At 49.5% G+C, this 24,120-nt stretch overlaps 2 protein-coding genes across 4 annotated transcripts; one reads left to right on the forward strand and one right to left on the reverse strand.

Moving 5' to 3' along the window:
• The first annotated feature begins 206 nt into the window (after window positions 1–206).
• On the forward strand, window positions 207–11,631 carry Acot8 (acyl-CoA thioesterase 8). 2 transcript variants are annotated; one of them, XM_057780521.1, is made up of 6 exons: window positions 207–416; window positions 1,919–2,055; window positions 4,856–5,081; window positions 8,968–9,128; window positions 9,652–9,846; window positions 11,397–11,631. In XM_057780521.1, the coding sequence occupies exons 1-6, from the start codon at window positions 289–291 to the stop codon at window positions 11,513–11,515; spliced, it is 966 nt and encodes a 321-aa protein (XP_057636504.1). In that variant the 5' UTR covers window positions 207–288; the 3' UTR covers window positions 11,516–11,631. The 2 variants fall into 2 exon arrangements, with proteins under 2 accessions (XP_057636504.1, XP_057636505.1); XM_057780522.1 differs by lacking the exon at window positions 1,919–2,055 and having other exon boundaries at window positions 258–416.
• Snx21 (sorting nexin family member 21) lies at window positions 9,805–19,563 on the reverse strand. 2 transcript variants are annotated; one of them, XM_057780519.1, is made up of 3 exons: window positions 19,135–19,563; window positions 18,594–18,751; window positions 9,805–12,717 (listed from the first exon to the last, which is right to left on the reverse strand). In XM_057780519.1, exons 1-3 carry the CDS (start codon window positions 19,391–19,393, stop codon window positions 12,043–12,045), a joined length of 1,092 nt encoding a protein of 363 aa, XP_057636502.1. In that variant the 5' UTR covers window positions 19,394–19,563; the 3' UTR covers window positions 9,805–12,042. The 2 variants fall into 2 exon arrangements, with proteins under 2 accessions (XP_057636502.1, XP_057636503.1); XM_057780520.1 differs by having other exon boundaries at window positions 12,547–12,717; window positions 18,601–18,751; window positions 19,135–19,453.
• Between the last annotated feature and the right edge of the window lie 4,557 nt (window positions 19,564–24,120).

Consider the following 24,120-nt stretch of genomic DNA (forward strand, 5'->3'; position numbering starts at 1 on the left):
CTCATCCCTTATTATTCAGCCCCCAAGGCTCCGCCCCCTCGCTGATTTACCCAATCACACGCGGAGTTCCCAAACTGGCACACATACTCTCCAATCATAAGGTAGAGATAACTCCGCCCACCGTGGAATTGACAGGTACATTGACCAATCACAATCTGCATCTTCCTCCGCGAAGCCTTCAGGATTTCCGGCCACTGGGGCGACCTGCCGGAAGCGTTGTGCACCTTTATAAGTTTCCGCGTCTCTGACAAAGCGCAGTGTCCCCTGCGCCCACGGTGAGAGGTCAGGATGTCAGCGCCAGAAGCCCCGGGGGATGCGCAAGGCGACGCCGACGGCGACGACCTTTCCGGAGACCTCCGTAGTGTGCTGGTCACCAGCGTGCTCAACCTGGAGCCGCTAGATGAGGATCTCTTCAGGTAGCCGGCGGCACCCGGAACCGGGCCCGCACCCCTGCTGCAGTATAGAGAGCCGCGGTCTCCGCCGCTCCCCCGTGACCCCCCACTTCTGGGCTTAAGAGGTTCTGTTCGGGCTGCAAGCTCTGCGGCAGTTAGGAGAAGGCGTGTCCCTGACACCCGCCCTTGCACTGGGTTACCCTACAAGGCAGCTTAGCCTGGTAGAATCAACCTAGCGAGGGCAATGATTTACCTGAGGGTACATAGCGGATCGGTTTTTAAAACCAATACACAACTCTAATAAACTCACTGCCTTTTTTCCACCACCCCGTCCCTGCACCACTAACTGGGGTTTGGTAAGTCATTTTTTTGTCCTGGGGTATGGTTTCTTTCTCCCCGACATCACTGAAGTTGGTGATCGCGACACGGGTTTGTAACAGTTTTTTTTTAATTTTGTTTTGAGACAGGGTGTCACTATATGATCCTGGCTGTCCTGGAATTCACTACGTATACCAGGTTGGCTTGGAACCCACAGGGATCCACCTGCCTTTGCCTCCTGAGTGCTGGCAGGAGAGCACCAACCACCATGCTTGGCTGGTTAGTGACAGTTTTTGTTTTTGTTGTTGCTTTTTGTTTTGTTTTGTTTTTGAGACAGGGTCTCTCTATATAGCCCTCCCTAGCTGTCGTGGAATTCTTTGTAGACCAGACTGGCCTTGAACTCATAGGCTTCTGCGAAGAGTCCCTAGAGCTAGGGTCAAAGGAATGCACCATCACCCTTGTTTAGTGGCAGTTTTGACCTCCACCACTCTGATTTTATCAGAAACTATCTTAATTTTGATCTCCCTTTCTTCCACCTAGGTAATTATAGCTCCCTAGGCCAGCAGTGGTTTTCAAAAATGTATTGTAATGGAAAATAATAACCTCAGGGCTGGGTGGTAGGACTCAGGGTTCACCTCCAGCGCTGGGCAGGCCCTTTCACCTAGAAGGCCAGGCCAATTTGTTCATCTGTATTAAATTTCACAACCTCAGACCTTGGACAGTTATTTTTTTTTTAAAGACAGTTGATGGCATGACTCAGGACCCTTTTAGCTCTGAAGCCAGTTCATACGTTGCCAGTTATGGAGTGCCAGGGGCAAGCCTTCGTCCATACAGTCCAGTCCCAGCTCTGCTTTTGGGTTTCTTGTGTCCATTCAAGGCTTCAAGTATCTTCTGGCCTCTGCCTTTCCCTGGTTTTGGGAGGGGAAGAAACTGGACTTGAAACTGCCCAGGATTGGGAGTGGTTGAGTTGTGGGAACTCTGTACGGCTGCTGTAAACTGAAGGAGCTAGCTTGTTATGCTCGACTGAAGTCCACACAGGGCCCAGGTAGACATAAAAACTGAAGTTTTATGCAGAGATTTTGAGAGCAGAGCCCTTGGCTTTTCTTGGGTTCTCAAAAAGGACCCAAGTAACCACAAGAGACCCTTCACTTGAGGCTTACGGGACCCAGAGCGCTCCTCAAGTCTTTTTCATTCTCCTCTTCCTACAGAGGAAGGCATTACTGGGTACCCACCTCCCAGCGGCTCTTTGGGGGTCAAATTGTGGGCCAAGCCCTGGTGGCTGCTGCCAAGTCTGTGAGTGAGGACGTCCACGTGCACTCCCTGCACTGCTACTTTGTCCGGGCAGGTAAACCCCGTACCCTGGCTCCTTGTCTGCAGCCACCCCTGCTGGCCCAGCAGCCACTGCTCCCTGGTCCGGGCAGGTAAACCCCGTACCCTGGCTCCTTGTCTGTAGCCATCCCTGGTGTCCAGCAGCCACTGCTCCCTGGCTTTGAAGACTAACTCAAGAGAAAGGGGAAGAAATGGGAGAATCAGAGAAGCAGATGGAGAAGGGAGAGAGAAAATCCAATGAAAGGTCCCTAAGGGGCTGTGGATGTAGCTTAGTAGTAGAGCACTTGGCTAGCACATGAAAGGGACTGTGTTCCATCTCAAGTACCAAAAAACGCAGGAAGGGAGCCCATCATGTTGGCCCAGGTCTGTGGTCTCAACACTGGGGAAACTGAGATGGGTCTGGAAGCAACCTAGATGCTTAGCTCACTCCTCGAGATCCACTAAATACTTGTTCTCTTGTTCTTAATGCTTATGTGGTCTTGGTGGGCCTTTCCCCGTAGCTTTTTTTAAAAAAAATATTTATTTATTATGTAAACAATATTCTGTCTGCATATATGCCTGCAGGCCAGAAGAGGGCACCAGATCTCATTACAGATGGTTGTGAGCCACCGTGTGGTTGCTGGGAATTGAACCTTTGGAAGAGCAGCCAGTGCTCTTAACCCCTGAGCTATCTCTCCAGCCCCAGCTTTTTTGTTTTTAAGTTTCCGTTGAGTTAGGGTCTCGTTCTGTGTAGTCCTGGCTGGCCTTCATGACACCAGGCCTGGTTCTCTTCTACATTCATTCTATTTCTTTGTTTATTTGTTTTGTTTTTTGAGGCAGAGTCTCACTGTGTGCCTGGCTGGCCTGGGACTTAGAGATCTGCTTGCCTTTGCTTCTCGAGACCTGGGATTAAAGGTGTGTGCCGCCATACTCAACCCTCTCATTGAAAAAAAAAATGTATTTGCATATTTTTAGAATGTATGTGTATATGTATGTGCCTAAATGAATTTACATGCACCATGTTGCTTTCCTATTGTCTGAGGTGGCCAGAAGAGGATATTGGATACCCTAAAATTTGCAGTTACAGGGGATTGTGAGCCACCATGTAGGTGGTAGGAACCAAACATGGGTCCTCTGGAAGAACAAAAAGTGCTCTAACTGATAAGCCATCTTACCATCCCCTTCTTCACTTTGTTATTGTTGTTGCTGTTTTGAGACAGGGTCTCACCTGGCTGGCCTGAAACTCGCCATTTATACCAGGCTGCTCCTTGAACCCGCAGAGATCTGCCTGCTTCTGGCACTAATGGCTCTCTTCTTCAGTCTTTATACTCTTCTAGGGTCAAGACTGCTAAATCTTCAGAGTCCTATAAACTTTCGGGCTAGGAGCTATGCAGTGTGGGTAGGGAATTCAGTTTCAGCTTTATAATAATTACTAGGGGAATCTTGAATGAGATCGCCTTCTGCTGAGATTGGTCTCATTGGTGAAATAGAGGAGGGGTAGGACTAGAGATATTTCAGTAGGATCTTTTAGACTCTTAAAGCTCTGGGCTCAGATACAGGGGAGTTCTCATTGCAAACTCTTGGTCCGGGCTGGTTATGTAGATCAGCAGTTGCATGGCTGCTTGCAGAGTGGAGGCCCTATGCTCAATTCCCAGGAGCACCAGGAAAAACAAAACAGTGGAACGCTGCCAAAAAGCAGACACGTATCCTTCTAGATGACTCAGCAGAGAAGGGCCTTTGTAACCCAAGTTCAATCCCTAGGACCCGAGGAAAGGTAGAAAAGAGCCAACACCACTCCCTCCCTCCGCCCCTCTTCCGAAGAGGTAACCACTGCCTCCCCATCTTCCCTTCTTCTCTCCTCCTGTCTCTTCATTCCAGAATTCTCTTACCCATTAAATAAACTCTATACCCCTCCCCAAAAGAACCAACACCATTGAGTTGTCCTCCATCCCCAGCATGCATACCGTGGCAAGCCACCCCTCACATAGTCACATATACACACAACAATAATCAATTTAAAAATACCTCCCCCCAATAAACAACACTTGCTTTATACTCTTTCATTAGTATTAAGGATCACTGTGTTCCATATAGCCTAACCAGTCACCGGTAGCTCATGCCTTTAGTCCCAGCATTCGGGGAGTTCAGGCCAGCTTGGTCTACAGAGCGAGTTCCAGGACAGCTAAGGCTACACAGAAATCCTGTCTTAAAAAACAAACATAAAGAAAGAAAAAGAAAATATTGGGTGACTGGTGACCAAACCTCAAGACCTGAGTTAAATCCTCAAGACCCACATGGTAGAACAGAAGTGACTCCCGCAAGTTGTCCTCTGTATCTCGGTTGGCAAAGCACTTACCTAGCATGAGTGAGGGTGACCCTCTTCGGCCCAAACAGCAAGGGCTTGGTTAATTAACAGCTCTGTGTCCCTAACAAATCCCATAGACTGCCCCCTGCTGGTTGGTTCACCGGCAGTTTCCCCAGGCTCGCAGCCTCCAGTCAGGCACACCTAGCACGCTGTACTTGTTTTCTGCTGTAGAGATGTCACACTCACTCGCCTGTCTGGGTCTCTGCCAAAAGCCAGTGACAGCAACATATTGGGAAATCTGTCTTTTAAAAAAGAGAGAAAGAAAAAAAGATGGGCATTCCAGCACTTGAAAGGCAGAGGCAAGAGGTTGCCCTGAGTCCCAGACTAGCCAAGGCTATAGAAGGAAACCCTGTCTCAAAATGACAGCAGCAGAAACTGAGGATGAGAACAGAGGTGTCTGTTTATCAACTGTCATGATTATGGGGCCCATGCATTTACTCAGGGGCACCTTGCCCCCTTATGTATACTGTAGGGGACCCAAAGGTGCCAGTGCTGTACCATGTGGAGCGGACGCGAACAGGTGCAAGTTTCTCAGTGCGCTCCGTGAAGGCCGTGCAGCATGGCAAAGCCATCTTTATCTGCCAGGCATCCTTCCAGCAGATGCAGCCCAGCCCCCTGCAGCACCAGTTTTCCATGCCCACTGTGCCTCCGCCAGAAGAGCTGCTGGGCCATGAGGCTCTCATCGACCAGTATTTAAGGTGAGAATGAGGACTCCAGAGAGGAGGCTTTTTGTTTTGTTTTTAAATTTTCAAACTTCTTTTATTCTTTAGTTTTTATGGTTCTAGGGATCAAACCTAGGGGTCTCATGTGTGCTAGGTAAGTCTGTTCTACCTCAAAGCTACACCTTAGACCTTAAAACATTTACTACTTTGACCTATAGTAAAAACACCATTAGGTCCTGGGTATGATCTATATGCCTTCAGAGACAGGCGATCTATGAGAATTCAAAACTACCTAGTCTACATAGGGAGTTCCCAGCCAGCCCACCAGCCCTGTGTACTGAGAGCCTGTCTTTAAATAAAAAGAAAACAATACTTAGATGAGTGTATTTTGATGCATTCTGATTTTTTTTTCCTGAGACAGGGTTTCTCTGTAGCTTTGGAGCCTTTCCTGGAACTCATTGTGTAGACCAGGTTGACCTCAAACTCACAGAGATCCACCTGTCTCTGCCTCCCAAGTGCTGGGATTAAAGGCATGCGCCACCACAGCCCAGACTGAATGTATATATATTTCCCCTTGTTAACTCTCTTGTCCCTTTCTCTTCGCATACAGTCCCAGGCAGTGGTTTTGTTTTTGTTTTTGTTTTGTTTTTTTCTCTGTTTTTTCTTTTGCGACTGTTTTCTCTGTGTAACCCTGGCTGTCCTGGAACTCACTTTGTAGACAAGGCTGGCCTCGAACTCAGAGATCTGCCTGCCTTTGCCTCCTAAGTGCTGGGACTACTGGGTAATGTGCACCACCACCACCCAGGAGTGTGTTTTCAAACTCTGACTCCTACTCATAAGTGGTTCATGAGCCCCTAAGTGGGTGTTGACTATATACTAAAAGTATAAACCAGATCCCAGCACTTGGGAGACAGAGACAGGTGGATCTCTGCGATTCCTGGGTTAGCTAGGGCTACATAGTGAGGACCTTTTCTCAAAAAAATGAGGGCGGGCTGAGAAGATGGCTCAGCCATTAAGAGCATGTGTTACTTTTGCAGAGGGCCCAAGTGTGGTACCTAGCACCCGTAGGGTGACTCATAGCCACCTCTAATTCCAGTTCCAAAGGCTTTGACATCCCCTTCTATCTTTCATGGGCACCAAACACAACTGTGGCACACATATGCAGATAAACACTGATACACATAAAGTAAATACAAACTATTTAAAAATTTTATATACATGGGGGGCTTGAGAGGGAATACTCTCTGATAGAGCATGTGCTAAGTGTACCCAAGGCTCTAAGTTCAACCCCAATGCTGAATGCACACGTATGTATGTAGAAATATATATGCATGGGCTGGAGAGATGGCTCAGCGGTTAAGAGCACTGCCTGCTCTTCCAAAGGTCCTGAGTTCAATTCCCAGCAACCACATGGTGGCTCTCAACCATCTGTAATGGGGTCTGGTGCCCTCTTCTGGCCTTCAGGCATACACACAGACAGAATATTGTATACATAATAAATAAATAAATACTAAAAAAATATATATGCATGTAGGAATATACGTATTTTATATATAGTATATATAAGCAGAAGAGGAGATCCTGGAGTCCACTGTTGAAGGAGGGGAAGAGCCCTCTGCAACTTCAATTTCAGTTGTGTTTCTTGTTTTTACTAGCGTATGTGCATGTGTGTGTTGGGTCATAATGTAAAAGGCAGAGCTTGCACGCAGCCAGCACAGGCATGGGATAGCTTTATTGTTATTAAAATATTGGCTTGGGGCCAAAGAGAGGGCTCAGCAGGTAAAGGTCCCTGCTGTACAAGTCTGAGGACCAAGTTCAATCCCTTGGACCCATATAAAGGTGTAAGTAGAAACCTGATTCTACACGGTTGTCCTCTGATCTTTGCAGACACACTGTAGAACTTGTGCGTACTGTCCCCTACCCATCCATAATAAATTAAACAAATTGACCGTGGGTTCAATCCTCTGTACTTGAATCCAACAATAAACTATTTTTGCAACCACTGGGTGAATAAATATCCTCCAGTCTCCTGACTGACCCCCCTCCTAACTCGGGCCTATCATGCAGTAGCTTTGGAGTTAATGTTTGGCAGGATGAATGTTCTCCTCTGGGACCCTGTTGCAGAGTATGGCCTACTGGTCAGTTTCTTCACTTTGGTGTCTTTTAAGTATCTTGACTCTACCTTGGTAGCATATATTTCTCATTAAGATCATAACAAAGTCTGGGGGGCTGGAATATGGGGAAGAGCTCTGGACACAGACATGGACACATGGCTTCTGACCAGGACTGTAGCCTCTGTTAGTGCCTGCCTTCTATGGGGTTCCCCATCCGGCAGCCTTTCAAGGCCCTAGTTTCTTCATCTGAAGTTGGGAGCAGTCAAAGTAGGGAGTTGTGCCAAAGGGTCCTGTAGCTTGTGTTGGACACTGGGGCAGCAAGAGGGCATGTGGGATGGATGTGGGTTCAGGAGCCTGAATAGCCAGCTTTCAAGTCTAGGCTCTGTCCCTAATCTTGGTATGAGTTTGGGCAAATGCTTGCCTACTCTGAGTCCATACCTTTGGTTATAAATGAGCTAATTATAACTTTCACCTCCTAAGGCTGCTGTGAGGATTAAATGCGATAGAGGTATAAAGGCACTTAGCAGTGCTATGTGAGTAGTTACACCACTAACAGATGAGCATAAAGCTGGGGCTTGGTGTGCACAGAAATGAAGATAATGTATTTTTGTTAAAGGAGCCTGAATTTAGGAGTATACACCTCAATAAGGTAGCTACTAACCCTATAGGCCATATGAAATTAATGAAATAGAACGAACAATTCTTTTCTGTGTGTGGTGCTAGGGATCAAATCCCCAGGGCTTTGTGCATGCGAGGCAGGCTGTCTACCACAGAGCCGCATCCCATGCCACCTCCTTCATCAGTGCAGTTCTGTAGTTACAGCAGGCACATTTCAAGTTCTGTCTCATGTGGTAGTGGCTGCCAGGGTGGACAGTGCAGAAGGACAGTCTACCAGACGGGGTGGGAAGGGCAGAGCCTGCTAAGAGCACTGTGGACCCATGGAAATGGTGTCACCCCAGCACACAGGACTCCTAACCGCTTAGGATAGAGAATGCAGATAATATAGGAAGACTTTTCCTGCATGTTCACAGGTAATGAGTGGTTAGATGTATGAACTGTGGGTCCAGACTGCCTGACATCATATCCTTCATTCTCCTGTGCTCATGCCTCTTCTCAATTGGAATGATGACCACACTTGTCATGTGAAGTCCCGGCAAGGAATGGTGCCTGGGTTTGTTTTTTTTGTTTTTGTTTTTGTTTTTTTTTGTTGTTTTTTTTTTTTGAGACAGGGTTTCACTGTAGCTTTGGAGCCTGTCCTGGAACTAGCTGTTGTAGACCAGGCTGACCTCAAACTCAAGAGATCCACCTGGCCGGGCGGTGGTGGCGCACGCCTTTAATCCCAGCACTCGGGAGGCAGAGGCAGGCGGATCTCTGGGAGTTCGAGGCCAGCCTGGTCTACAAGAGCTAGTTCCAGGACAGGCTCCAAAGCTACAGAGAAACCCTGTCTCGAAAAATCAAAAAAAAAAAAAAAAAAAAAAAAAAAAAAAGAGATCCACCTGCTTCTGCCTCCCGAGTGCTGGGATTAAAGGTGTGTGCCACCACCTCCCGGCTGGTGCCTAGGTCTGTGTATGTTCGCTGCAAGACAGGTTACATCACTCTTCTGTTTCACATGGGAAACAGGCTCAGAGAGATGACTGACTTGCATGTCACAGCATGGCTGAAGTGACAAGGAAGGGAATCAAACACTATATTGCTTTGCCAGCTCCATGAGGAAGCTTTGCAGGACAGAAGTCCTTATGGACAGACGTGGGGACCAGAAGAGGCAGCATAGAGACGCTCCCTCTCCTTGTCCCTGTCTTTACTTTCAGGGACCCTAACCTCCACAAGAAATACCGAGTGGGGCTGAACCGAATTGCTGCTCAGGAGGTACCCATTGAGATCAAAATGGTGAACCCACCCAGCCAGCTGAGCCAGCTGCCGACACTGGAGCCCAAACAGATGTTCTGGGTGCGAGCCCGGGGCTATATTGGTAAGAGGACCCATGAATTGGAGGGAAACACTCCAGGGGTCTAGGCCTTGCCACTCATTTGCCATCTGTTGCTTGAGTATCCCATTCTCTCTTTGGGCCCATTTCCAAATCTGAGTTATGCAGAATTTGGCTCAGTTTCTCACCAGAACCCTTACCCTTTAACATGAGAATAATGAGGTGACTGTAATCCCATTGTTGGACCTTTCTGGGGGAAGCAAGATATCTTGCTGAGGTTCTTATCTAGGTCAGTGGCTGACCATAGACGTCTTTGTGCAAACTGGAAGATGCCTGTTTCAGGACCACAAAGAGTGGCTGGAGTGAGAGGCTTGGGATTTGCATTTGTCTTACCTCTGTTCTTCTTCATCCCCACTGCCTTTATCCTTACATACACACCCACACCTGGGCCAGGTGCCCGTGCACAATGATGAATTTGTGTGTGGTAGTCTTTTTTTCCCCACCTCCCTGCAGACCCTGCGCTGGAAAGCCAGGAGCCCAGGGCTGATGGGATTGGGACCTGTTGCAGGGGAGGGCGACATCAAGATGCACTGCTGTGTGGCTGCTTACATCTCTGACTACGCCTTCCTGGGTACAGCATTGCTGCCCCACCAGTTCAAGTATAAAGTGAACTTCATGGTCTCACTGGACCACTCCATGTGGTTCCACGCCCCATTTCGAGCTGACCACTGGATGCTCTATGAGTGCGAGAGCCCCTGGGCTGGTGAGTGTGGGCCTGTGGGTCAGTGTCTCTGGGTGGTAGGGAACCTGCTTTATTTATAGATGTTGCTGCCTTTTCTTACTCTCTGGGGATGCTGTACAGGGTCCTTGCATTGCTGCCCCTCTAGGTATTCATGTTGTCTTCAGAGGTATTCTACATGCCAGGAATGATTGAGTTTATCTCAGAGACCCAGCGCAGGTACCCAAACCACTTTAGATTCCATATGTGAACCTGAAAAGTCCTTTCTTCTTTCTGAAGCTTTTTCTTTTCTTTCTTTCTGTTTCGACAGGGAGGGACAAGGTTTCACTACGGAGCTCTGACTTGCCTAGAACTTACTGAGATCCACATCTCTGCTCCCCAGCCCTGTCTTACGTAACCCCTGCTTGTCTTGAACTCTTTATAGAGTGGAGTCTGGCCTGGAACTCCTGATCCTCCTGCCTCCACCTCCCAAGTGCAGGAGCCACCATGCCCTGCTGCTTGTTTTTTTTTCATCTAATAGGGTTATATTAGTACTGTCTACACCTAGTAAACCACCATGCTGTCACTTGAGGGAGCTTTTTCTAAACAGATTGCATTCTACCCCAGCTGTCCCGGAACTTGCTCTGTAGACCAGGCTGGGCCTTGAACTCACAAAGATCCGCACGCTTCTGCTCCCCAAGTGCTGGGATTAGAAGCATATGCCACCATGCCCAGCTGTAAACTGTGTTTTAAGGAGCTCCCTGAGTGATTCCGTAAGTTGGCAGGATGGAGCAGGGCACTCAGTGGACTCTAAGGATGCTCCTGTAGGGAACCGAGAGAAACCCAGACTCATTGATGTCTTGTGTTAGAGCCCTGACTCTTTTATAATGAAGTACATGTCAAAGGAAGAAAAGCTTTGCTTTATAAAACAGACAAAACTTAAATAACCCCTTGCAGTCAGGAAAGGGTTACTCAGATGCCACCAGCAGCACAGAACAGTGTCCACAACCTTGAAGTTAGGACACTCGGTCAGCTTTGGCCTGACCCTCGGGGCCAAGCCTGAGCCTCTGTGCACTTTAGTGTCCCTGTCTGTAAGACAGTACAAGAAATGAAGCCCCGCGTTCTCTGGCTACAGTTAGATCTGCATGGGCCCTGCTGTATGTAAAGAAAGCTCGAGTTAGCTTCCTGAAGGTAACTAACTCAGGCCAGAACCTCTAGATGAAAAGGGAGAGGGGCCATACCTCATGGTCTCGGGTCTTCTCTGAACTACCCCCTCCCTTGGTGGGTGACCAGCTGGGAGGACTTGCTTATCATAAGGGAAGAATGGGATTTCTGACCAGTGGCCAGAGAAGCGGCAGTCTGCTTGGCCAAGCCTGTGGAGACTGTTGTCTCTGGGATCTTTAGAGGAACTGAGCAGTTATGTGAAAGTGCTTTGGGGCCATCAAGTGGCTGTAACAGCTCACAAAGGGGCGTTTGGAGTAGTTATGTTCCAGTGTGCCCTTAGGTGGGGCAGCTCTGCCCTGTGTCAAACCCCTTCAGGGCAAAGCAGGCTGTGCTAAAGCAGAGGCCGTTCTCACCCTTCTCCTTGCACACAGGTGGCTCTCGAGGGCTAGTGCACGGCCGGCTGTGGCGTCGGGATGGGGTCCTTGCTGTGACCTGTGCCCAAGAGGGTGTGATCCGATTGAAGCCTCAAGTGTCTGCGAGTAAGCTGTAGTCAAAGATAACTGGCTTGGCCTGGGGTTAAAAGAACTCTTTCTACTGCCCTTCCTGAGGCAGGAGTCACAGTTGAGAGCTGGGCTTCCTGCCTCTCACATTCAATAAAGAGATTGCTAACACTGAAGCAGCTGACCTTTAATTTCCCTCCTCCTGTCTCTAAACTTCAGGACTCCACTACTAGTACCCAGCCCTTCAGCCAAGCTGTTTTACTGGTGTAGAGGCCAAGGAAAAGGAAACAGGAAACACTGATCCTGACCTTGCTTACAGCCTCCGGCTGTGGTAGGCTGAAGAGCCCACCCCAAAACTTCCTCCTTGTAGCATCCTAGGGTAACCCCAACCAAAGCCTGTTTGGAGTCCAGCCCCACAAATCCAAGTTCCTCTCAGTCTGCTGCAGACTCTTTCTCGGGAACTACTTTAGGGGCTCCCAGAACTCCTCAGCCCCTGGCTGCTCAGTGTCCTCTATTGCCTTCAGTCCCTTGACCTGGAGCAGTCCCTCGCCCAGAAGCGCGGCAAGACAAATAAAAGTTAGTCCAGCACCTCTTTGATAAGCAGCTCCTTGAGGCTGGGGGGTGGGACGGGGGTAAGGCCCGCCTCCTGTAGGGACTGAAGTTGGGCTTCTGTCTGCCGTTTGTCTAGGCCCAGGCGCCAGGAGAGTCGGACATGGGCCTCTAGAAAGGGTGCCAGGAAAGGATGGGGTCTCTTGGCCCCCAGCAGCTGCAGGGCCTTCTCACTACATGCTCGTGCTTCCCCAGGATCCTCCAGCTCCTGATGGCACACAGCCAACCCAGCCAGAGTCAACAGAGGGCGGTCTGGGCCAGAAGGGGTGCCCAGCTGGGTCTGCAGCTGCCAGGCATTGGCCCACAGTGCCAGAGCCTCGCGGTAAAGGCCAGTACAGGTGAGGCTCTGCGCTCGCCGCAGCTCGGGCAGCACGAAGAAGTCGTGCAGGTCTGGGGCTTGGCGGAGCTCGGGCACTGCCTGCAGGTGACCCAAAAACTGTTCAAAGGCCCGGCTACGGCGGGCAATGGTTTCTGCAGTAAAGTTCCGGCGCAGACGTTTACGAGGGAAGGAGATGGCAGCCATGGGGCCCCGGAATTGCCGCTGCAGGTTTCTGTGCAGCCGTTCGAAGTCCGAGTAACGGCGGGAGATCTGGGCTGGCTGGCGATCTGGTGGCCCTGGGCCAATCACGGCGAGGGTGTAGAGCTGTAGGGAAGGTGGACATCAGGGCTGATATAAAACATCTGGGGGTCCTTTCCCTCCCTTCCACTCTTGGCTTTGCTTTTCCACCTAAGCCCCCCACCTCCTCCCCGGGACTGTCTCGGAGGGAAGAGGCTGCAGAGCAGTGGCCAGGAACCCACTCCCATCTTACCTGAGGCTCCTCTGAAATGACCCAAGGCCCAAGGCAGCACAGGGGAAAGAAAGACAGAAATGAACTTCAGCGTCTGGAGCTTGCTGCTTCTGGGAAAGTTCTCCCTGACCCTAGGGAGTTAGTTCTTGGGAAAGCCTTAAGGAAACCCAGGAGTGAGCTGAAACCCAGAGCCATTTTTGGGGCCTCTGAGCCAATCTGAGAGCCAGCTTGGAGCTGTGTGCCGCTCTGGATACATAGCTGTCCCCGCATTACTGACCAACCTCTTTCAAACCAGACCAAAGGACAAGTCTTCAGACAGCCACAGTGGCAAAATTAGGAGTTCACGGGTCCAGGACTCGGGACAACCCAAAGTCCAGCCTCCTTCTGGTGACCTCAGGCAAAGCCGGTGACTGCTCTAAGGAAAAGTTCCTAAGGCAAGGCCATTGTTTGTACAGGTCTGGGATGTCCTAGTTTTGGTGCTCAAGGTCTTCAGGTGGCAGACACTGGAGAACACTGCCGGAGACACGATGATTCTGCTTTTCTTTGCTTCCTTTCTTTTTTGGCCCTCAAGAGTCTCACTGTGCAGCCCAGACAGGCCAGCCTCCTGAATGCAAAGACTAAAGGAGCTGTCACCATGCCTTGTCCCTTTAGTTCTTTTTTTCCTGGGGGTGGGGGTTAGTGTGTGTGTGTGTGTGTGTGTGTGTGTGTGTTGTTGTTGTTGTGTTTGGGCACACATACCTGAGCTTAATGCCATAGTTTACAAATGGGGGTCAGAGGATACCTTTCAGGATTAAGTTCTCTTTTTCCATCATGGGTTTTAAGAACTGAGCTCAGGTCTTCAGGCCATGATAAGCGCTGGGCTGTTTTGCAGGCAAGACTGTGTTTTGTGTTTTGTTTTTTGAGACAGTTTCATGTGCTCCTGGCTGCAGTCAGCCAAGTGCTGACACTACAGGGGTCCACCACACCCAAGGGATGGGAGCTGGGGATCGAAGCCAGGGCTTTGTGGGTGCAAGCCAAGCACTCTACCAATGAAGTAAGTCACACCTCCAGTCCTCTGGAATACACTGAGTCCAGGGCCTCTGTAGCCCAGGCTAGCCTTGAACTCTTGGTGATCTGATCCTCTTGCCTCAGCCCCAAGAGCTGAGATTACATGAAGAAGGAACCAGGGATGGCTTTTCTTTCTTCTTCTTTTTCTTTCCTATTTTCTTAGATGGGGGTCTCCCTTTATTGCCTGGTGGCTTTTGATCTCCTAAGCTCAGGTGATCCTCCTGCCTCAGCCTTCTAGATAGCTGGGATTAGAGTCATGTGCTGCCATGCTCATCCTTTCTGATCTTTTTTTTTTTTAAAAAAAAATATTTATTTATTATGTATACAATATTCTGTCTGTGTGTATGCCTGCAGGCCAGAAGAGGGCACCAGACCTCATTACAGATGGTTGTGAGCCACCATGTGGTTGCCGGGAATTGAACTCAGGACCTTTGGAAGAGCAGGCGGTGCTCTTAACCACTGAGCCATCTCTCCAGCCCCTCTGATCTTTTTCTAAAGCACAAATTGGTGCTTCTCTGACACTGTTCATCTTTCTCTTTAGGAAAAAGCCAGAACTCTCAGTTTAGGGCACTCTCCAGGGAACAGTGTCAAGGCAGGGTTTAGTGAACCCGGGCCCTTCCAAGCATGGTCATTACGTGGCATCTTCAGCCTCAAACTGTGTGTGTGTGTATGTGTGTGTGTGTGTGTGTGTGTTTCTGGGGACTGGGCTTTGCTCGTGTTAGTACACATCTACTACTACTGAGCTGTTATCTCCAGTCCCTGCCCTCACGTAGCCCAGGCTGCCTCAAACATGCTAGGTGTCAAAGGATGCCCTCATAAACCTCTTTTCTTTTTCTTTTTTTTGGTTTTTCGAGACAGGGTTTCTCTGTGGCTTTGGAGCCTGTCCTGGAACTAGCTCTGTAGACCAGGCTGGTCTCGAACTCACAGAGATCTGCCTGCCTCTGCCTCCCGAGTGCTGGGATTAAAGGCGTGCGCCACCATCGCCCGGTGATAAACCTCTTTTCTTCACACATTATAGTTATGCTTCGCCGTGCCTAGCATGTGTGTGTTTGCTGTGAGACAGGGTCTCACTAAATTGTCTCAGATTGTCTTAAATTCACTATGTAGCAAAAGCAAGCCTTAAACTTATGACCCCAGCCTGCCAAGGAGATGGGGTTACAGGCCTGAGTCACTGGCCTGGCAGCTCTATATTTCTTAAATTCTCTTCTTGACAAGTCGTGCCATAAAGGTGGCTTTAAACTTGTTTTAGAAAAAGAGGGTTCCTTTAATGAACAATGTCATGAAAGCAGGGTTGAGGCAGGATTGAACTGTCAAGAGCTGCCTGGGTTACATAGTAAATTCAAGACCACCCTGAGGCACTTGTTGAGACTATTATGTTTATAATGTTTTACAAACATTAAAAAGAAGACTGAGAATATAATTCAGGGGTAAAGCACTTGCCTAAGCATGTACAAGGCCCCAGTTTCAGTATACACACACATACACCACCACCACCACCACCACCAAAAGTTAAGCATAGAGTGGTATAAGTTACCTTTTATTTATTTTTAATTGTATTCGATGTGAAGGGCATGGGTGTGTCTGTTATGTTTGTGCACATATGCCACAGTAACATATGGAGGTCAGAGCAACTTTGGGGGGTCGTTCTCCTTCCACTATGGGTTCTGGGGATTGAACTCAGGTTGTCAGACAAATACCATTTCCCTGGCCTACTAGCAACATTTTTTTTTCCCAAGACAGGGTTTCTTTGTGTAGCTTTGGAGCCTGTCTGGGAACTCACTCTGTAGACCAGGCTGGCCTCGAACTCACAGAGATCTGCCTGCCTGTGCCTCCCAAGTACTGGGATTAAAGGCGTGCACCACCAACACCCAGCTCTAGATTTTTTAAATCTTAATATATTTATTCTTTGAAAATTTCATATATATATACAATATATTTTTATCATATTTACTCCCCTCTATTTTTGTTTTGAATTTTCTGCCAAAGACTATTTTATATCCTTTATTTCACCTGATACTTATAATGACCCCCCCAAGACAGGTAACAGTGGTTATAGTTGTTGGTGCTTGGTGGCCCCTCGATGGCAGAGTACTTCCTAACACGCATGAGGCCACGGGTTCCATCTGCACCTCCCCACCCCTCTAACGGTGTGACTGTTGGTCTGTGGTCTGCCCTAAGCGCTTACCCCGCATCTCATGATAGACCAAGTACTTCTCCAGTTAGGTGCCCCTTAACCATCATTAACAGCACTGCAAGGAGGAGAGGGAGCGGAGGGCACAAAGACTGGTCCCGAGAACTGATTCTAAAATCCGTGCTCTTGACCTCCCAGAGAAGAAATATGGAGACATGGGTGCTCACTGTACAGAGGAGATGACTTCATTTTCTAGACACAGGTCAGGACGGAAGATGACCCTTGCTCTTCCTTAAACCTTTCCACCTAGGTCTCCAGAGCCAACCCCCCCATTCTTTTCTGAGAGAGCTGCTCTCTGTTTACTGATCCTTGGTGTCTCACTCCTGTGCATGACCCCTTGCCTACCCCAGAGCTCTGGGACATTTGTGACTTAAGATTGGACCATTGGGGGCTAGGAGTGTGTAGCTCAGTGGTACAGTATCTGCTTAGCATGCAGAAGGACTTGATCCTTAACAAGATATAAAACCTGCATCATCTATCCGTCCCTGCACAAAGTGGAACAGTCACCCCATGGGTGTGGTCCTTGTTACTAACAGCAACAGAGAGGGGTGGAGAGACCCAAATATGGGACAGGGCTCCATGACCCCAGGGCTCTGGGCCCCCTGTCTTGCTGAATCAGAGGTGGGGGAGGGTGTGAAGAGGAGGGAAGTGACAAGTCTTGGGGGCGGTGAGGGGGTTGGGGTGACCACTGCCAGCTAGCTACAGGACCTGGCCAGTCTCTCCACTTCACAGCCAGGAAAACAGGGACTCTAGGCCTAGCGCCACACTGCCCCTTGGTCCTGATGGGGCTGGAGGTGGGAGTGCTGGAGAACTGATTGGTCAGGAGGCTGCAGCAGGCCCTGGATGCCTGACATTTCCCATCCAAAGTTAAATACGAATACAAGCCGAGTTTCCCTCGTCCAAAGTGCTTGGGACCAGAGCTATTTCAGATTTGAAATATTTGCATATATACAATAAGATGTCTTAGAAATGAGACCCAAATCTAATATAAAATCTATAAAGTACATGAAAAACTATTGTCTTGAGACAGGGTCTCATGTATTGCAGAAGACTGTCCTGGAGCTTATGTAGTTGATCTTGAACTCCTGGTCCCCAGCCCCCTTCCAAGCACCGGGACCATAGGTGTGTGCCACCACACAGTTTATGTAGTGGTGGGCAAGCATTCTACCCACTGAGAATTACATGCTGGCTCCTAAAACTCATTTCCTGTACTTTATACACATAGCCTAAAAGTAGTCTTGGATTTTTGTTTTTTGAGGCGGGTTTTTATGTAGCCCAATCTGGTCTTGCTATGTATCAGGACTGGCCTGGAGCTCTACTTCCCAACTGCGCCAGCACACTTAGCTCTGAAGGTAGTTTTATATGACTGGGGGCGGGAGCAGGGGATAAAGCTCAGTTCTTCAGCATGGTAGGCAAGTGCTGTATCAGTGAGCTACATTCCCCCTTGGTGTTTGGCCTGTGTGTGTGTGTGTGTGTGTGTGTGTGTGTGTGTGTGAGAGAGAGAGAGAGAGAGAGAGAGAGAGAGAGAGAGAGAGAGAGAGAGAGAGGTGGGGGGAGGCAGTGTCTAGGTGTGTAGTCTTACCTGGCTTGGCATTCACTCTCTAGCCCAGGTTAGCTTTGAACTTGTGACAGTCTTACTGCCTCAGCCTTTCAAGTCCTTATGCAATATTTTTTTTTTTTGGTTTTTCGAGACAGGGTTTCTCTGTGGCTTTGGAGCCTGTCCTGGAACTAGCTCTTGTAGACCAGGCTGGTCTCGAACTCACAGAGATCCACCTGCCTCTGCCTCCCAAGTGCTGGGATTAAAGGCGTGCGCCACCACCGCCCGGCCTTATGCAATATTTTTAAATGGGCCTACATTTCAAGCACACATCACATGAAGTTAGATGTGGAATTTTCCACTTGTGGCATCATGTTGATACTCAAATGCTTAGGATTTTCAAGCATTTCAGATTAGGGAATCAGAAACTATATAGCTACCAGTTTAGTATTTCACAGTGCCAGACACGCCAAGGGTTCTTTGTGCCTGGTCTCATTTACCCCCTGCTATAATCCTGCACACTGTCCTACTGTTGAAACGAGGAAACTGGGGGCCATCAAGGGTCCAGAACCCACCCACAGTGAAGCCACTGATAAAATGTATGGCCTGAGAATCGAGGCTGATCTGGATCCGAAGCGCATTTCCTTAATCCTGACTCCTGCAACTGGGTCTCAAGTGTGTGTCTTGCTGCAGTTGACAAAAGTCCATGGGGTACAGGACAGCACACACCAGCTGTGACAGAAGGCAGCTTCTTAAAGGTCACTTTCTCAGTGACAGCTACCTGAGGACTTGCTCAAGCTATATCCATTCCCTTGTCCTGCCTCAGTTCCGTAAAATAAGGACAGCCATTTATAATTGCATAGCCAACCCCCGCCCCCAAAGCTGTGGTGCTCCCTACTTTCTCTTAACCAGACTTGTAGACTGCACTGCCTAAGGGTCCCTGGAACCTCACTCACCACGTACTTGGAGGGAGGGTCCTTGACAACATTGGCGCTGGTCACCTCAAAGAGCAGCCGCTGTGGAACTAGGGTGTTTCGAGACTTCTTCCAGAAATCCTGCAGCTGCCGAGCCAGGAGTTGACTGCCCCGTTGTCCATCAGGTGGGGGACTCCGTTCTGCACAAGCACAAGACCACTCGTGTTAAGGGGCTAGCGCAAGGGCTAATGTAAACAAATGCCATGACCTCATTCACGCCAGCGAGGTGGCCTTTATTCCAGCGCCTGGCTTACAGTAGATGCTAAATATCTCCACCCAAAGCAGCTAGTACACCATGCATTTGTTTCCTTGGTCCTGTGCATTTAATATCCACAAAACCCCTGAGATGGGTGGTTCCCACGGTTGTGACTCAAGGTCACACAGCCAAACAGTATTTGCAAACGCTTAAGGTGTCAAGAGTTTCAGGAAGATAACTCAGAGTCCCCGGGATGCTCTCGGAACACCGCCAGCGGGGAGGCCTAACCGAGCCCCGAGGTTCCTGCCTCTGTCCTCCCGCACTCGCCTGCGTCTTCTCCCGATGTCCCGTCTCCGGAGGGCGGCGAGTCGGGGCCCGCCTCGTCGTCCTCGTCTTCGTCGTCCGGGTCATCCTCGGCACTGGTGAAGCTGAGGGTGCCGCTTAGGCGGGAGGACAGGCCCTCGGCGTCGTCGTCCTCCAGCTCGGAGCTTTCAGGGAACTGCTCGGCCTCGGAGCCTGCCGCCGCCTCCCCGGGGCCATCGCTAGCCAGGGCGTGTCGCAGACGATGCAGGAGCCGCGAGGCCATGGCACCCAGGGGGGAGCGCGCCAAGCTGGGTCCAGAGCCGGAGTGGGGCCCGGGGGCGTGTCAGTGGGCGGGGCAGAAGAGGCCGCGCCCACGGTCGGCGACAGCCTGGGACGTGCAAGAGGCCGACCTCTCCCGTGCGCCTCCCCGCAGGCCGGGACGCGCCTCCACCCACAGCGTCCCGAGTGCGTTCTGGGCGGGTTCCCGGGATCCTGTAGGGCGGCCCGAGGCTTTAAGGGGCGTTCGGCGCAGGCTGCTCACAGCGCCGCCTAGCCGCTTTCTGCCGCCGCCCGGCCGGGCCCGTCCCGGCCCCGCCCGCTCCCGGAACTCCTGGAATCCCGGGCCGCTGCCTTCGGGAGGGACGCGAGCGGTGGCCGGGCTAGCCCAGGCCTCCGCACGAAACCGTCCACGTTCGGGTTGGCCGTGCATCCTCTTGGACTTGTCCCACCTCTCCTGGACTCCTGGGGCAGCCCCAAGCTTTCTCCCTAATTTCCATACAGTGCTGTGTAACTTTACTATGTAATTTCTTGGCATTTGGGAACTTGGCTCTCCCTTGAGATCAGCCTGAAATCCGGCCTCGCCCAGTCTCGGTTTTCTCATATGGAACAGGAATTCAAATACTAATAACTAAAATTTCAACTTTTTTTTTTTTTTTTTTTGGTTTTTCGAGACAGGGTTTCTCTGTGGTTTTGGAGCCTGTCCTGGAACTAGCTCTTGTAAACCAGGCTGGTCTCGAACTCACAGAGATCCGCCTGCCTCTGCCTCCCGAGTGCTGGGATTAAAGGCGTGCACCACCACCGCCCGGCTAAAATTTCAACTCTTGCAAGAACCTTAGTCCCTCGCCTGGTGAGAGTGTTCCTAGGCCTTCCCAGTTTCCTTTGCGCTTCACCTATGGGAAGTCAAACAGGAAAACAGATCCAGAGAGTCAAAGGTCGCTTTTTTTTTAAATTTTTTTTTTAATTTATTTTTTTACAGGCCCCATTTTGTCAGAGATTTCTAGTGTGGAGCTTTTCCCACGTGCGCAGGTTGGGTCTGGTGATTTATATAGCTCTCCGGGAACTGCAGTTTTATCTTTTACTGCCGAGTAACAGTAGTCAAGAAAATGATTGCTGCTTCCTGTCCCAAGGTCTAGCAGGGCAGATTTGAAATTGGCAGCTAGACAATAGAACAAAGACCAGGCGTGGTGGTGTTGGTGGCTCTAATTCCAGCATCAAGGAAGCAGAGGTAGGAAGATCTCTGTGAGTTCAAGGCCAACCTGGTCTACACAGCCAGTTCCAGGCCGGCCAGAGCTACATAGAACCTGTCTCAAAACAAGGTGTCTCAGATAGTATCTCCTACCCCCTTTCAGGGCACAGGAGAATGATGGGGAGATACTTTTGAATGGAAAACCTGGCCTTCGTTGAACAGAAAGATATCAGTTTTTAGGACTCGTGGTGTCCAGTTGTAGGTGTTTCACGCACTCACATGTAGGTCTCAGAGGAGGCAGCTATTGGACAGTAATGGTTCACTTTCAGTATGAAGGCTGAGGCTGGAGAAGTGTCTAAGTGCTTAAGAGAGTGTACTGTTTTCACTGAGGACCAGAATTCAGTTTCCAGCGCCAACAACTGGGACCTTATAATCTCGTAACTGCATGGGATCCAGTGCCCCCTTCTGGCCTCCAAGGGTATCTGCACACAGGTGCACAAAAACCAAACACAGGCACACATGTATGTATAGTTAAAAATAAAATAAATCTTAGAAAAAAAAAAAAACAGGTATGGTGGTTGTTAGGAATTTTCCTAACACGAACTCTCTGCCAATGCAAAAATCCCAATCAAGCCAAATCACAACAAGCCAAATTAAAAATATCCAGGTTTAATGGGGCTCCTGTACTCTCGGGTGGCCCCAAGGGGAAGCTGCAAACACAACCACCAGGGGAGAGAAAAGAGACCATGAGGGAACTTTCTGGGGAAGCAGTTTAAATAAACTGGGGGAGTGGTCAAGATTTGGGCGGGCTGTCTTGACCCTCCTTCCAGGGAGGGGTCAAGGCTTGGCGGGCACAGGGACTGGGCCTCCAAAGATGGAGGCCAGAGACCAGGACTTACGGTGGTGAACACATTTAATCCCAGAACTTGGGAGAGAGACAGGTGGTCTCTGTTAGTGCAAGGCCAGCCTGGTCTACAGAGGGAGTGGGCCAGCCAGGGTGACATCTGGGACTTCAGCTTGCTGGCGACTTCAAGCTCTAATTGCTCTGCACTTGCTCACAGGCAGCCTGCGAGGACAAAAAGGCTCTCCACTCATTTTCCTCCTGCTGGCTGGCTACTAACTTTTCCGTAGTGTACGCCACACAGGTCAGGATGCACAGCCAGAGTTCAGCCGGGCATGATCGTGCACACCTGTTATTCCAGCACCTGAGAAGCTGAGGCAGGGGGATCCTGAGTTCAAGGCCTAACTCAAAACAACAGCAGAAGCAACTAAACCAACAGAAAGAAATGAAGGGAAAAGAAAATGCGTGTTCATGACATCATGGAAAGAATTCTGGTCTGTCCAGTCAGGCAGGAAAGCCAACATTACCTGCAAGCGTGGCACTTGGGAGGCTGAGGCAGAAGAATCAAAAGTTAGAGGGCAACCTGAACTATATAGTGAGAATCTGTTAAAAAAAAAAAAAAGGATCCTCCACCCAAATAAGTGGCAACCCAAGTTCAATTCCAGGGATCCACATGTGAAGGGAGAGAACCCACCCTCGATCTCTGCCCTCTGACTACCACATGTGCAGTGTGGCATTTGAGTGTGTGTGCGTATGCACAAATAAAATACAAAAGTTTTAAAAAAGTGGTCCATTGCTGGGCGGTGGTGGCACACGCCTTTAATCCCAGCACTTGAGAGGCAGAGGCAGAGGCAGATGGAGGTCTGTGAGTTTGAGGCCAGGCTCGTTTGTCTACAAAGCAAGTTCCAAGACAGCTAGGACTGTTACACAGAGAAACCCTTTGTTGAACATCCCCCTTTGTCCCCTCCAAAAAGTGGTCCATCACTTCCATGATAGATTTCTCATGTAAATAGTGTCAAAGTTGGGAGTGTTCTGTCTGGTTTTGTGTGTATGTGTGCGTGTGCGCGTGCATGAGTGCTTTCATGCGTGTGTGTGTGTGTGTGTGTGTAGTCAAATGTTGCCTGGAGCTCACCCATATGGCCAGGCTGGTGGCTAATGAACATCAGGGATCTCCTAGTTTTCATTCAGGCCCCATCACCCCTTTCGTTGCTGGGCTTATGGTCTCACGTGGCTAAGGAGAATCTAAACTCAAGTCCTGGTGCTTTTTTTTTTTTTTTTTTGGTTTTTCGAGACAGGGTTTCTCTGTGGCTTTGGAGCCTGTCCTGGAACTAGCTCTGTAGAGCAGGCTGGTCTCAAACTCACAGAGATCCGCCTGCCTCTGCCTCCCGAGTGCTGGGATTAAAGGCGTGCGCCACCATCGCCCGGCAAGTCCTGGTGCTTGTGTGGCAAGGACTTCACAGACAGAGCCATCTCCCATCATCCTTTTTCTCTTTTTTTCTGAGATGCCTCCAAGGCTGATGCTAAACTCCCTAGTCCCCATTTTCTACCTCTACCTCCAAATTACAGCTACCATACTGTTTTTTTTTTTTTGTTTGTTTGTTTTTTATTATGATTCTCTCAGTGAGGCCTCACATGTGTCATGGTTCAAGTGTGGGGCCAGAGGCTTGGAAGCTGTTTCTTTCCTTGAGTCACAGAGGAGTGTATGGCAGAGGGAATACAGGAGGAAGTGATCTGAAAGCTGAGAAAGATCTCAGGGAGCTTCTAGCATATGCGATCATGGAGGGTGGTGTTTGGGGCAGTTCTGAAGCCTGGCCAGAGTGGAGCATTAGCAAGATGAGAAGAGAAGGTGAGTGAGAATAGGGGCAGCTAAGATCTTGCTTGGCTGCACTTGGGACCTTGGTTCTTATTGTTTCACCAAACAAACACAGGAATGAGTTGGTGATGGGTGGTTGCTAAGGGTTGCCTTCCCCCTGTTGCAGACAAGTGATCTCAGTGTTCATTGTCCAAGTTGGACTCCCCTGAGTACCATGCCTTGATCCTCTGCCTGGCACAGGGAGGCCTTATTTAGCCTGGCCTGGCTCCTCTGAGCTTTCTTTGGAATGTCTATATATAGGGAAGAGTGGAGCCCAGTTGCCACTGTCCATCTGCCTTCCTTGGTGTCTGGTCCACCATCCCTTGGCCCCAGACTTAGTTGTCTCCATGTTCTTTCTGTTGATTTAGCAACTGTCCATGAGCCTTGCTTACCTCACCGCTCAGCCAGGACCCTACGGATTCTTAGGGTGTGTTCCTTTTGGACCCTTCTATGCCCCATTTTTACTCTACAGAGGATAAGCTGAACTGTAGGAAAGGGCTAGCTGCCTGCTTTCACGTTTTCATAAGTACATGTGTATTTATGAATATTTCATGTATATACATTCCAAACCCCAGGGATTTCATAATAGAAATACAAATTGAATAACTTCATTGGTAAATGAGCTTTTTGCTCATGGGAATGAAGCCTCCAGTGCTGGGGAAGTTCACTGGGGACAGTGCTTGTCTGTCACACACAAAGCTCTGCGTTCAACTCTCAACATCAAGTAAAACTAGGCATGATGGCGTACATGTAAAATCCCAGCATTTGGGGGGTGGAGGCAGGAGGATGGGGAGTTCAAGGTCATCCTTAACTTTGTAGTGGATTTGAAACTAGTCTGAGCTACGTGAGGCC

This window comes from Chionomys nivalis, chromosome 9 (assembly GCF_950005125.1).
Source record: "Chionomys nivalis chromosome 9, mChiNiv1.1, whole genome shotgun sequence".
Classification (NCBI taxonomy): domain Eukaryota; kingdom Metazoa; phylum Chordata; class Mammalia; order Rodentia; family Cricetidae; genus Chionomys; species Chionomys nivalis.